Raw genomic sequence first — 12,830 nt, 5'->3', positions numbered from 1 at the left:
CTGGTTCTGGACACCCTAATCATCGGGAACATCCTTCCTGTATCTACCCTGTCCAGTCCTATTAGAATTTTATAGATTTCAATGAGATTCCCACTCATTCTTCTGAACTCCAGCGAATATAATCCTAACCTATTCAATCTCTCCTCATACGTCAGTCCCGCATTCCAGGAATCAGTCTGGTAAACAGGTAGTGCATAGACTCTTAAGAAAATATTAGGATACGAGGGATGCTTCTTGTGAAAAGGGCGACTGAAAAGTGACTTTATTGATGTCTTTAAGGTACTCAAGGAAATAGATAAATTAGATTCCAAAATGTTCTCTATTAACACAAGGGATGGATGAGAAAAGATAAGTGTACAGGAAGATGCGTTTTCTTTATCTTGTGAATGTTAAACAAGTGACATGATCCACAGAGGGAGACAATAGAAACAGATGAGGTTGTGAATCTTAAATCTTAAAAGGATGAGAGATAAAGGGCGGGATTTTCCATCTGTTCCCGCAAGCGGGATCTTCCGGTTCCTCCAGTAGCAACCCCCAACCACGGGCAACCGGCGGCAGAGGATGCAAACAACGGAAATCCCGTTGACAGTGGCAGGACTGGAATATCCCACCGCCAGCCAATGGCAGGCTACCTCCGCCACTGCAAAACATCTTGGGGGGGGGGGGGGTGGAAAACCCCACCCAAAGTTATTAAAAGGTAATGAAAGTTAGTGAGACAATTACCAGAGGAGACACATGTAAAACAATCACAAATTCAATGGAATTAATATTTGGTTATAGCGAAGGAACAAGAAAGATGCATTAACATAGCCCCTTAATCGGAAAAGATTTGCACCTCCTCCACAATAGTCCTCAACACCGGAGCCCCGCAAGGATGTGTGCTCGGTCCTCTACCGTACGTCCTATACACACCTGACAGTGTGGCAAGATTTAACTCCAACTCAATCTATAAGTTTGTGGATGATATGACAGTGGTGGACCGTATCTCAAACAATGATGAATCAGATTACAGGAGGGAGATACATCACTTGGTTGCATGGTGTTCCGAAAACAACCTCTCTCTAAATGTTGGAAAGACCAAGGAACTAATCATCGACTTCAGGAAGCGTAGCACGACACACACTCCCATCTGCATCAATGGCTCCGAAGTGGAGATGGTCGATAGCTTTAAGTTCCTGGGGGTCACCATCACCAACAGTCTGTCCTGGTCCACTCACATTGGAAGATAAAGAAATTTGGCATGTCTGCATCAACTCTCACAAACTTCCACAGATCTGTGATAGAGAGCAACCTATCTGGCTGCATCATAGCCTGGTATGGCAACTGCTCGGTTCAAGATCGCAAGAAATTGCAGTGTGGTGAACTCAGCCCAATGCATCACACAAGCTTGCCACCCCCACATTGATTCTGTATACACCTCCCGCTGCCTCAGGAAGGCAGACAGCATTATCAGAGATCCCTCCCACCCAGACATTGCCTTCTTCCAGACCCTTCCATCAGGCAGAAGGTACAGAAGTCTGAAGACCCGCACATCCAGACATAAGAACAGCTTCTTCCCCACAGCTACAAGACTCCTCAACGACTCTCCCTTGGACTGATCTGTTCCCTGTAAGAACAATATTCACAACCCCCTATGCTGCCCTTTCTCATGTATTTGCTTTGTTTGCTTTGTTTGACCCCTTGTTCCGCACTGTAACCAATCACTGTTTGTCGATGTACCATTTGTCAATGTTCTCTGTTGATTATTCTTTTTGTCTACTATGTACGTATTGTGTACTTTCCCTCGGCCGCAGAAAATTACTTTTCACTGTACTTCGGTACATGTGACAATAAATCAAATCAATCAATCAAATTAATTGGGTACTCTAACTTTAAAAAAAAAAGGTTAGCATTGGGAAAGCCAACTTCCATGGGGGTAAGAATGGTTCTGGCCCTAATAAATTGAATCAAAGCAAACATGGAAAACATGTACCTGAACAATAGGCTGCCTTTAAATAGTAGCCATTCTATAATTCTGGATTTTACACTCGCAAATTGGACGGGGAACCCCCATACGAATGGGAAATACGGCGTCATGACATTCCATCGGCAATACACCATCACAAGACCAGCTTCAGATCTTACAAAAGGTGAGCAGGTGCCAAATAGGGAACCCCCCAGCATTCTCCATTGCCCGCTGCATTTTTCAGGCATTGGACAGGGAAACATTTGGCAGTGCGGTGGCCAGCTTTCCTCCTCCACCCTCCTTCAACAGGCTACCCTCAAACCTTCTTACTATTGGGCATTTTAGTCGATTATTCCGGCATACCACTGTGGGGAAAGGGTTCACCCACTCAACAACCCCAGCTTGGACATCAAAAACATTGTGAAAAATAGGATAAATGGGATCGATAACAAAGATGCTGCCGGGAGCCACTTTTTGTGTGCCTTGCTCTTACATGACGTCGGCATGAGTCCGACACTTGGAAATCTTTTGGGTGAATTGCGCCTGACATTTGTTGCTTTTGTTCCCAATATGAACAGGCAAGGAGTCTATAAAACTTACATGAAAATAATAATAAGAATAATTATTAAACATACTCTACCTTTTAAAACCTCATTTATATAACTTTTATGATAGCTGATTCTCCACGTATCATTGAGGCCTCGATCCCCATGCTCCGAAACTCCATTTTCCGTCAGGTAAATAGGAGGGTTGTTAAATTCTTTCTTAATCCAGTTAAGAATTCTCCTAAAACCCCAGGGAGTTACTTTCAGCCAGAAAGATCCAGAATTAAGCCAGCTGCGGTCTACTGTAGTCCCGGTTCCTCTAGAAATAGGGAACGAATTAGTTTACACAACAGACAGTTATCCTGAGTTTAAGTGGAAGTGAATACATTGGAAGCAAGAAAAACTATCTTCCGTTTCTTTCTATTGTATTTATAATTGTGGTGCTGCAGATTAATGGGCCTCAATTTTTCTCATTACAGGGATGAAGACGCGAGAGACATTCTGAGGCCCTGGCTTCAATTAAATGGTACCAGCAATGCGAAGGCACCGCAAAGGTATACCCTCAAGCAGCTAGCTTGATTCAGGCCGGTCAGCTATCAGGGAGGACATTGGACTAGCAGCAAGCTCAGTACATGGAGGTGTCACAACCAGTGGCGGACCTACATTTTTGGGGCCCTGAAGCTTGAACTGTTATGTCGCAACCAGCAACGAGGTCTGGGTAACCACTGTTATCTTCTTCAATGGGGTTGTTCCATGACAGATCACCACAAATTTTTAAAAAATTTAACCACTACATCTCAGATTTTGATTAAAATTGCTGTATTGGATTATCTCACATGTCAAAGTCACTGGTGTGAATAAAAATGTCCTATGCCTTCTAGTTTTCGAGTTATGAGGGGATGAGAATTAGGGAAATATATACATGAATGCTGCGTCATAGAATGATGAAATAAAACATAGGAAAGACCACATTTCTAAAGATTTATAATAAATAAGCTAAATAGGCTAAACTAGGCTATGTTCAAGCTAGCCTACGCTAGGCTAGACTAAGTTAGGCAAGACTAGGCCACCAAAACTCTTAGGCTAAGGTAATGTAACACAATTTTACCATTATTTGAATACTTTTCATAATAAACACCTGTAATTTAACACAAATCCACCCTTTTATTACTTTCTCATAAATATAGTAATATAGTATTAGCCTAGGCTATGCGGTCGCAGCCTACCTTCCATTCACCTCTTCACAAAAACAATAGGCTTAGGCTAATCTAACACTATTTCACCTTTATTACTTACCTTACTTTTCTAAATATAACATTTATTTTTGAGTAGGGGTAATTAAAATATTGTATCCTTATGAACACTTTATTGTCTAGATCACTATGACGAATGCTATCACGTTGAAAATTCACGTTAGCATTGTGATTGCCTTTTCAATGGCTCCCCCTTTTTGTTACGACACATCATCTACTGTTTGTATTTCTGTCATAAATGTTAATAGTGTTTTAAATTATTTCTAATTATTTTATATTAAATATATTTAGAATGAAACATCCTTAATTTGAAAGTTTTTTTGTTTACGGCTAGCCTACATGATACTTTAATAATCTTTTAATTTTTATTTTAACTATTATTTTGTGTTGAATTATACTATATTATTAATATTTTTTTTTTTTTAAACCCCTTCTCATACAGTAGACCCAAAATGTTTAAGCAATGTGGACTAAAGTCACTTCTGGGGCCCCTCCGGGATTAGGGGCCCTGAAGCTTAAGCTTCATTAATTTCATAGTAAATCCGCCCTGGTCACAACCACTGGGGTAAGGAGAGTTGGCGTGACAGCGACTCAGATTACAGAACTCAAAACATTCTTTCAAACTTTGCTTTTCATTATTTATTTGGCTGCACTGCAAGTGAATCTATGCATGCTTCAACATGCTTCTCCTGAAATGGCAAAAAAATCCGATGTTCGTCCGAAGACTAGGATTGCATATTAAGAGGGGCCCATTGCCTGAGGTAGGCAGGCTTTGGATGGTGGCATGTGAAACGGCAGGGTAGTTCATTGCTGCTATTAATTGGGCTGTAAGTTTGCAGACTGGAACTTCCCCATTAATGTTGATTTTAGTAAGTTGAAATTGACCCAATATCTTTCCTAAATGTTTCTGGATTCTATGCTGAACAAAACATATCATAAATATTATTGTACTTTGCAAAAGAAGCATATTATTAAACACCATTTGCAATGCTTCTCAAGGATTTCCACCAGTTTCCTACTGCATTTATAGCACAAAACTGATCGAATGCCAACCCAAATTGCTGGTATGTTTCCCTTATTGCCGCCCCCAATGGTTTTGTGAATTTGGCCGATAACATGCATTTATCAATATCAAGAAGATACAAAGGTGCTTCTCAAATAAGAGTAGGGAAAATTAACGTCCAGCCACCTTGAGAATTAGGCTGATGATCAGAAGCTCGATCAGGAGGGGGTCTTGAGCAGCTTTGAAAGGTAGAGAAATAGAAAATCAGAGAGGTTTAAGATGGGCGATAAGAAAATAGATGTGTAATGATATGTATATAGTCAGGTTAGTGAAGGGTTAATTATTACATCTCTGTGTAAATCAAACACTCGAGGGTGCCACCACTTCTCTGTATTTAAGTCAGACCCTGAGGGAATTCTGGGAGTAGCATAAGGAGAAAGCATGGTGACAGCATTAGAAGAAGATTAGATTAGACAGAGTTAACAAGAGGTTAGATCATAGTAGTTAGTGACTATTTAGATTATTGAGTACTGCTAGACATATTCAATATTACTTAATTATTATCTGTCACTCAGTAGAGTGTTTGAACTTCATTTAATTAATAATATTATAATAACTTAGTTTTGTTTCAATCTTTTGATTGGTGGATTCTTTGTCAACAACACATCGGATCATTCTGGAAGAAAAGACAAAGAACACAACATATTACCATGAATGGTAATATAACAGGCTGGTTGAAGCTGTGATATCAGTGGGAAATTAAGGAACCTGAAGAGGGAAAACACAAAAGACCAGAGTCAGATGAATATAGTGTTGGGGAGGGGAAATAAGGCTGGAAAAGAATGCAGAGATAGAACCATAGAATTGAAAAACAGGAGTTGGAGAGGGGAGGGTTTCGGAGATATACAAGGAGTTGATGGAATAGGAAGGGGCCCTTATCAGGGAGGTGAAGAGGAAGAGAGAAGAGGAGCTGGGAGGAGAGTTGGAACTTGAACTGTGGGAAAAAGCCTTGAAGAGAGTTAATTCATCTTCGTCGTGTGCCAGACTTAGCTTGATCCAGTTCAAGGTGGTAGACAGCACTCACATGACAGTAGCCCAGATGAGCAGCTTCTTTGAAGAGGTGGAGGATAGATGTGGACGGTGTGGGGGTAGCCAGGCCAACTATGTAGATATGTTTTGGGCATGTCCTAAATTGAGGGGATTCTGGCAGGGATTTGCGGATGTTATGTCAGAAGTCCTGGAAGGGAGGGTAACTAGCAATATTTGGGATATCGGAAGATCCGGGGGCCAAGGGGGGGAGGGAGCCCGATGTCCTGGCCTTCTCCTCCCTGGTGGCCTGGAGACGGATTTTGCTGGGATGGAGGGACTCGGAGCCCCCGAAGGCAGGAGTGTGGGTCAGTGATATGGCAGGGTTTCTCAATCTGGAACAAATCAAGTTCACTTTGAGAGAATCAACTCAGGGGTTCGCCCGGAGATGGCAACCGTTCATCGATTTCTTCAAAGAAAATTGAATGTCAGCAGTAAGGGGGGGGGAAGTGTGTGGGGGGGGGGGAGGAAAACAGGAGGCATGGCAATGTTAGATAAGGACAGGAAACTTAGTATACGGGTAATTAGGGGATAGGGCGGGGGTAGTAGGGGACATTGGTTACTGTTTTTTGTTCTTTAAGTGTTTTGCGTGTGTCGACCCACGCGGCTGTTTAAGAAATGTTAATGTGATAAACTGTGAAAATTACAAATGATTCAATAAAACATTTTCTAAAAAAAAAGAACCATATAATTCCTGCAGAAGGAGGCCATTCGGCCCATTGAGTCTGGACCAACTCTCTGAAAGAGCATTCTACCTAGGTCCACTCCCCCGCCCTATCCGTGCAATTCCACCTAACCTGCACATCTTTGGACACGAAGGGGCAATTTTAGCATGGCCAGTCCATCTAACTCGTGCATTTTTTGACTGTGGGGAGAAGCCGGAGAACCCGGAGGAAACCCATTACAGGTACGGGGAGAAAGTACAAACTCCACACAGACAGTAACTGAAGGCTGGAATTTAACCCATTTCCCCGGCATAGTGAGGCAGCAGTGCTAACCATTGTGCCACCAAGGTGGGGCAAAGCCACGGAGGATAAGGTTTTGAATTTAATGAATGGGGGAGTGGAGTCAGCTAAATCAATGAGAGCCAAAAGGACAATAAGATTTTGACCAAAATAAAAATAGAAACGACTGAATAAACTCAGCAGGTCTGGCAACATCTGTGGAAAGAGAAGCAGAGTTAACATTTCAAGACCGTATGAATCTTCTTCAGAGCTAAAGAAGGGTAGAAATATCATGGATTATATAGTTGGAGAGAGGGGTGGCGCGGGTGGGGTAGAATAGAAGTTCAGGGATATGTCGGAGCTAAGGATAGTTGACAAAGATGTTATGGACACAAGGTAAAGGCAGTGTTAATAGTACCATTAAGGACTAAAGAAGTGATAGTGGCATAAAGGTAAGATAGTAGAATGTGTTAATAGGAGAACAAAGATCAGTGCTCATTGAAATCAAAACTGAGAAACATGTGACATATGACCTTGCTGTGTGTTGGGGGGGGGGGTTCATTGGGACAAACCAAGGAAATAAAAAACAAAAATGGAAAAGATGGAAGGGAAAAGTCACAGTCTCAAGCTGTTGAACACAATGTTGTGTCCAGAAGGCTGTAACATGCATATACGGAAGATGAGATGTTGTTCCTCCAGTTTGCATTGGGCTTCATTGGAGCATTACAGCAGGCCAAGGATGGACATGTGGATATGAAAGAAAGATGCTGAGTTGATATGGCAAGCGACCGGAATATTAGGGTCATGCTTTCGGATTGAGCAAAAGTGTTCCCCAAAGCAGTTACCCAGTTTATGTTTAGTCTCCCCAATTTAGAGGAGACCACATTAGGACATTAGGACATGCAGTAGATCAAATAGAAGGAGATGCAATTGAAATGCTGCTTCATTTGAAAAGAGTGTTTAGGCCCCCGGACAATGAGGAGGGAGGAGATAAAGGGGGAGGTATTGCACCTTCTGAGATTACATGGGAAGATGCCATGCGAAGGAGATGAAGGGTTGGGGGTGGTGAAGGAATGAACCAGGTGTCACGGAGGGAGTAGTCCATGCGGAATGCTGATGGGTGATAGGGAGGATGAAGGGAAATTGTGTTTGGTAGCGGAAATGGTGGAGGATGCTCCTTTAAATACAGAGACTGGTGGGATAAAAAGAGAGGACAAGGGGCACCCTATCCTGGTTCTGGAATGGAGGGGATGGGGTGAGGGTAGAATTGCAGGCGATGGGTCAGACACGGTTGAGTGCCCTGTCAACCACAGCGGGGGGAAACCTCGGTTGAGAATAAAGGTGGACATGTCAAAAGTGCTGTTTTTGAAAGTGGCACCATCAGAATAGATGCAGCACAGCCGGAAAAACTGGGAGAATGGGATGGATTCCTTACAGGAAGCAGGGTGTGAGGAGCTGGAATTGAGGTAGCTGTGGAAGTTGGTGGGTTTGTAATGAGGGGGGGGAAAGGCAGGAGAATGGAGATGAGAAAAATATCAGCCATGATTGAATGGCAGAGCAGACTCAATGAGCCGAGTGGCCTAATTCTGCTCCCATGTCTTATGGACTTATGGAAATGAAGACAGAGGGTTGGGGCCTTCTTGGGCTATAAATTGAATGTTGGGGAAAGTGAGGTGTTCCCAGTGAACACTTCGTGGCGGGGGCTGAACCTGGGGGCTCAGGCATTTAAGGTAGCGGGGGAGATGTTCCAATATCTGGGGATCCAGGTAACGCATGAATGGCCCACGATGCATAGGTGGCATTTGACAGGGTTGGTGGAGGAGGTTGAGGGGCAAACGGTGGGACGTTCTGCACCTGACATTGGCGGGGAGGGTACAGGTGGTAAAGATGAACATATTGCCAAGATTCCTGTTTGTGTTTCAATCCCTCCAGATTTTCCTCCCCAAATCCTTTTTTCAGAAAGTAAATGCATTAATCTCGGAATTTATGCAGGCAGGGAGGGGGCCGAAGGCAAAGAGAGCCCTGTTGCAAAGGCAGAGGTGGGAAGGGGGGCTGGCGCTCCCGAATTTGTTGCATTATTATTGGGCAGAGAACGTGGAAAAGGTGGTGGGTGGGTGGGGGGGGGGGGTTTTGCGAGGAGTCGAGCCTAAGGGCCCTCATGACGGCACTGTTGCCGTTCACCCTGAGGAAGTACATGAGCAGTCTGGTGGTGGAGTCGTCCATAAAAATTTGGAAGCAGCTGAGGAGACATTTTAAACCGGGGGACATGTCGGTAATGACTCCACTGTGTGGAAATCATAGGTTTGTGCTGGGGGAGATGGATGGGATGTAGAGGAGATGGAGGGAGGAAGGGCTAGTGTGGGTCAGGGGCATGTCTGTGAAGGTTTGTTGGGCTAGAGGAACGGCGGGAGAAATTCAAGTTACCACTGGGGAGTGAGTTCAGATACTGGCAGGTGCAGGACTTTGCGCACAAGGAGCTGCCTTCATTCCCTCAGGTACTGGAATATACGCTTTTGGAGAAAATGTTGCTCCCAAATGAAGGAGGATAATAGGATTGGGGACATATATGGGTGATTGGGAGAGCAAGGCACGACCTTAGTGAAAAGGATCAAGGTGAAGTGGGAGGAGGATTTGGGAAGTGAGATAGGATGGGGACTTTGGTGCGAAGTATGCCGAGTGCACTCAATCTCCTCCTGTGCAAGGATGAGTCTTATACAGTTTCAGGTGGTGCATAAGGTCCACATGACTCGGGAGGGTGGGTTGCGATAGGTGTGGGAGTGGGACGGCCGGTGCCCATATGTTTTGGTGTGAGGAGTTGGAGGACTTTTGGGAGGCGATGTTTAGGAACCTATTGAGGATTGTAGGGTTTGAGATGAAGCTGGAGCCCATGGTGATAATCTTTGGGGTGCCGGTGGGGCTGGGAGGGGAAGAGGGCCGATGTTGTGGCCTTCGCATCTCTGATTGCTCGGCGACGGATACTTTTGAATTGGAGGTCGGCTACGCTGTCAGGGGTCACGGCGTGGCTGGGGGATCTGTATGAATTTCTCAGATTGGAGAAAATCTAATTTGCACTAAGGGGGTCTGAGGAGGGCTTCAAGGTACGGTGGAGGCTCTTCATGACTTTATTTGAGGAGCTGTTTGTCGTGGGGTGGGGGAGGGGGGAGAGTAAATGGGGAAAAAATGTACAAACTGTTGGATATTATGTGTTAATATGTTTGGACTAAAATACCTTTTTAAAAAAAAGAAATGCAGAAAGAGAGAGCAAGGGAGGGAAGGGAAGTGTTGGAGAAGGACCACGTGGAGGTGAGAGGGGTGGATAGTGGAAGCAAAGTCAATAATCTTTCCAGGGCCAAATGAGAGTATGAAATGGCACCGATATAGAGATCAATGTTGTGGAGAAAGAGTTGTGGGAAAGGGTCTGAGTATGGCTGGAACAAGGAATGTTCCACATACCTCACAAAAAGACAGGCTTGGCTGAGGCCCACGTGGGAACCATAACCTTTTATTGCAGGAAGTGAGACAAGTTAATGGGGAAACTGTTGTGTGAGAGAACAAGTTCAGCGAGGCAGAGAGTAGTGGTGGACGGGAACTGTTCACCCGCTGCTCAAGGAAGAAGCCCCAAGAGCCACCTGGTAGGGATGGAGGTGTAGAGGGATTGGACGTTGTAGCCACTTAAAATGGCTAACTCCCGATTTAAAATGGCGAACGGCAAAGGCTGATGGAAAGTCAGCCAACAGGACAAAAATGAGCAGCTGCAGGTGGACTGTGTATTTACTTCTGGAAAGGCCAGACAAGATCGATACCAGCAAACATCAGCATAACAAAACACCAGCCATCTGCATACTAATGAGCAATCCCCAGGAACAATAAGCAACATTTAGACACAAAGCAAAACCAGACTCTTCGGCGCCAGCAGGAGCCTACACAAAAGGAGGTGAACGACCACCTCAGGACCGCCCATCGATCAGGGAGCCGCTCCAGCATGGAGAAAATCGAACCAAGTGATTGGGACAAAGTCCAATCACTTGGAACCAGGTACAGGGTCCGCCCCAAAAGGCGGGAAGCCCCTGGGGACTATAAGAATTAAGCCCCAAGTTCAAATCGTTCTTCTTGACCGGGTCACTCAGCAACGCAAACCAACCCTTGACAGTGACCGGTTCAGCCGCCGCCGATATCCAGTAAGTTTTACTTCAATGCTCGCTACGAGATAGGCGCTCCTAGCTACCAATCTGTACCAACTTCGAATCCCGCAGGCTCAGAACCCGAAGGAAAGGCCATTCGTTTCCCTGACCTGGTGGGCCAGTTCCACGTTAAGTATTGGCCAGTTAGTTGTAGAAGCAGCTTAGACGTAGAATTTGTTCATGAGTAGTGATTACTGTGTATAATAAATGTGCTTTGATTTAAATCTTACTAATCGGTGTATTGGAGTATTGATCATTACTCGGATTTGAACCACGTGGCGGTATAAGGATACCTGGCGACTCGAGAGCAAAGGTAATAAAACAGAGCAATTAAACTAAGGGAAAGTTAGCAACAATGTCCACAGTGAAACGGAGGTATATTTTGCTTTTGGAAGATTGTGACTAACTTGGTTGAAGCAAAGGGAATGACTTAACAAGGGATGGAATCAGCGAAGTTTGTGATAGTGCGAAAGATGATTGGGGTCCTTTTGCTCCTGTTTTGGGGGAAATTGTGGACTTGACATTAGAAAAACAACCATGTAAGGGGAATGATGGAAGAGAGGCATTGGAGAGAGATTGTGCAAAAACGCAACATTTAAGTCTAATCATTTGTTCTTGCTATTTTCTATTATTAAAACTCATACCTGTCAGCATCATACATTGGAATAGCATTTCCAAAATCGAAATTGAATGCCAAAACTGTGGTGTAGTGATTAAATCCCATAAAGTCATATGTTCCCTTAATTCGTTTTTTTTCAGATTCAGTAAATTCAGGGAGTCTGAAAAGATATTAATACATATTCAAGTATCACAAACATTGTTTCTCTGACCAGAGTCTATTAAACATATCTGACATTTCCAGATATCCACACTGCAGGTGTTTTTATTTCAAATTATTTTCGTTTGAGCATAGAATGATAAAATCACAGAATTCTTACAGTGCAGAAGGGGGCCATTCATCGAGTCTTCACCGACCCTCTGAAAGAGCAACTTATCTAGGCCCACTACCCACTGTGGGAGGGAACCGGAACACTCGGAGGAAACCCATGCAGACACAGGAAGAATATGCAGACTCCATGCAGACAGTCACCTAAGGCTGGAATTGAACCCAGGTCCCTGGTGCTGTGAGGCAGCAATGCTAACCACTGTGGCACCATGCACAGATTTTGTACAGTTGGAGAAGGCAATCCGCATTGCTGGCATCGCGGGCCAGAGAATCCAGGTCACTGACATCGATAATGTGGTTGATTCTGAATTGGCCTAGCAAGTTACTAAGTCCAAGGGCAATTAGGGATGGACAATAAATTCTGTCCCAGCCAGCGACGCCCACATACCATAATTTAACCTTTAAAATGTATAAATTCAATAGACTTGGATCATTTTCAGTACCATCCTTAATTTAAAAGAAAGCTCCAGGTTATAGCATTAAAGTAATATTATGTGTTGGCGAATCAGAGAAAATTTCTACATACTTTCAGCTAATAGACAAACCAAAGCCATTTGCTAATATCTAGCTGTGCGATACCACTTTAAATACTTGAGTCATTGAAAAATGTAATTGCCTACCGAGATTTAGGCAAACCTTGAGCCAAACTCTTCTCTCTCACACGAGCTTTCATCACCTCGTTGTAATCACCATTTTTGAAAATTGGATAGGCAAACCAACCGCCATAAAACTAAAATAACAAAAAGCATAAAATTACACTTCAACAGTGTCCTGACTCTATAGCCTTTTTCAACCGTTATCCACTCATTTATTTTGACATGAATTGTATATGTCATTAATTACAAATGAAATACGGGAAATCAAACTGTTCAATGATTAACCAAATGCCCAATGATTATGACTCAGGACATAAATTAATATCTGCAG

The 12,830-nt window shown here is 43.7% G+C and overlaps 2 protein-coding genes across 2 annotated transcripts in view; one reads left to right on the top strand and one right to left on the bottom strand.

Annotated features, from left to right (window-relative positions):
• Nucleotides 1-3,449, top strand: part of ubxn4 (UBX domain protein 4) — a 105,473-nt gene extending 102,024 nt beyond the window's left edge. The window contains exon 13 of the mRNA XM_072472290.1: nt 2,970-3,449. Within this exon, the coding sequence (XP_072328391.1) occupies nt 2,970-3,069 (100 nt within the window). The 3' untranslated portion in view covers nt 3,070-3,449. The remainder of the gene's footprint in view (nt 1-2,969) is intronic.
• Nucleotides 1-12,830, bottom strand: part of LOC140388312 (lactase/phlorizin hydrolase-like) — a 134,692-nt gene that overhangs the window by 19,819 nt on the left and 102,043 nt on the right. Inside the window, 3 exon segments of the mRNA XM_072472268.1 lie at nt 2,586-2,809; nt 11,602-11,736; nt 12,524-12,633. Coding sequence (XP_072328369.1) covers nt 2,586-2,809; nt 11,602-11,736; nt 12,524-12,633 — 469 coding nt within the window.

Source organism: Scyliorhinus torazame, chromosome 2, assembly GCF_047496885.1.
Source record: "Scyliorhinus torazame isolate Kashiwa2021f chromosome 2, sScyTor2.1, whole genome shotgun sequence".
Lineage (NCBI taxonomy): Eukaryota > Metazoa > Chordata > Chondrichthyes > Carcharhiniformes > Scyliorhinidae > Scyliorhinus > Scyliorhinus torazame.
The sequence above is the reverse complement of the archived record's forward strand: the minus strand, read 5'-3'. Positions and strand labels throughout refer to the sequence as shown.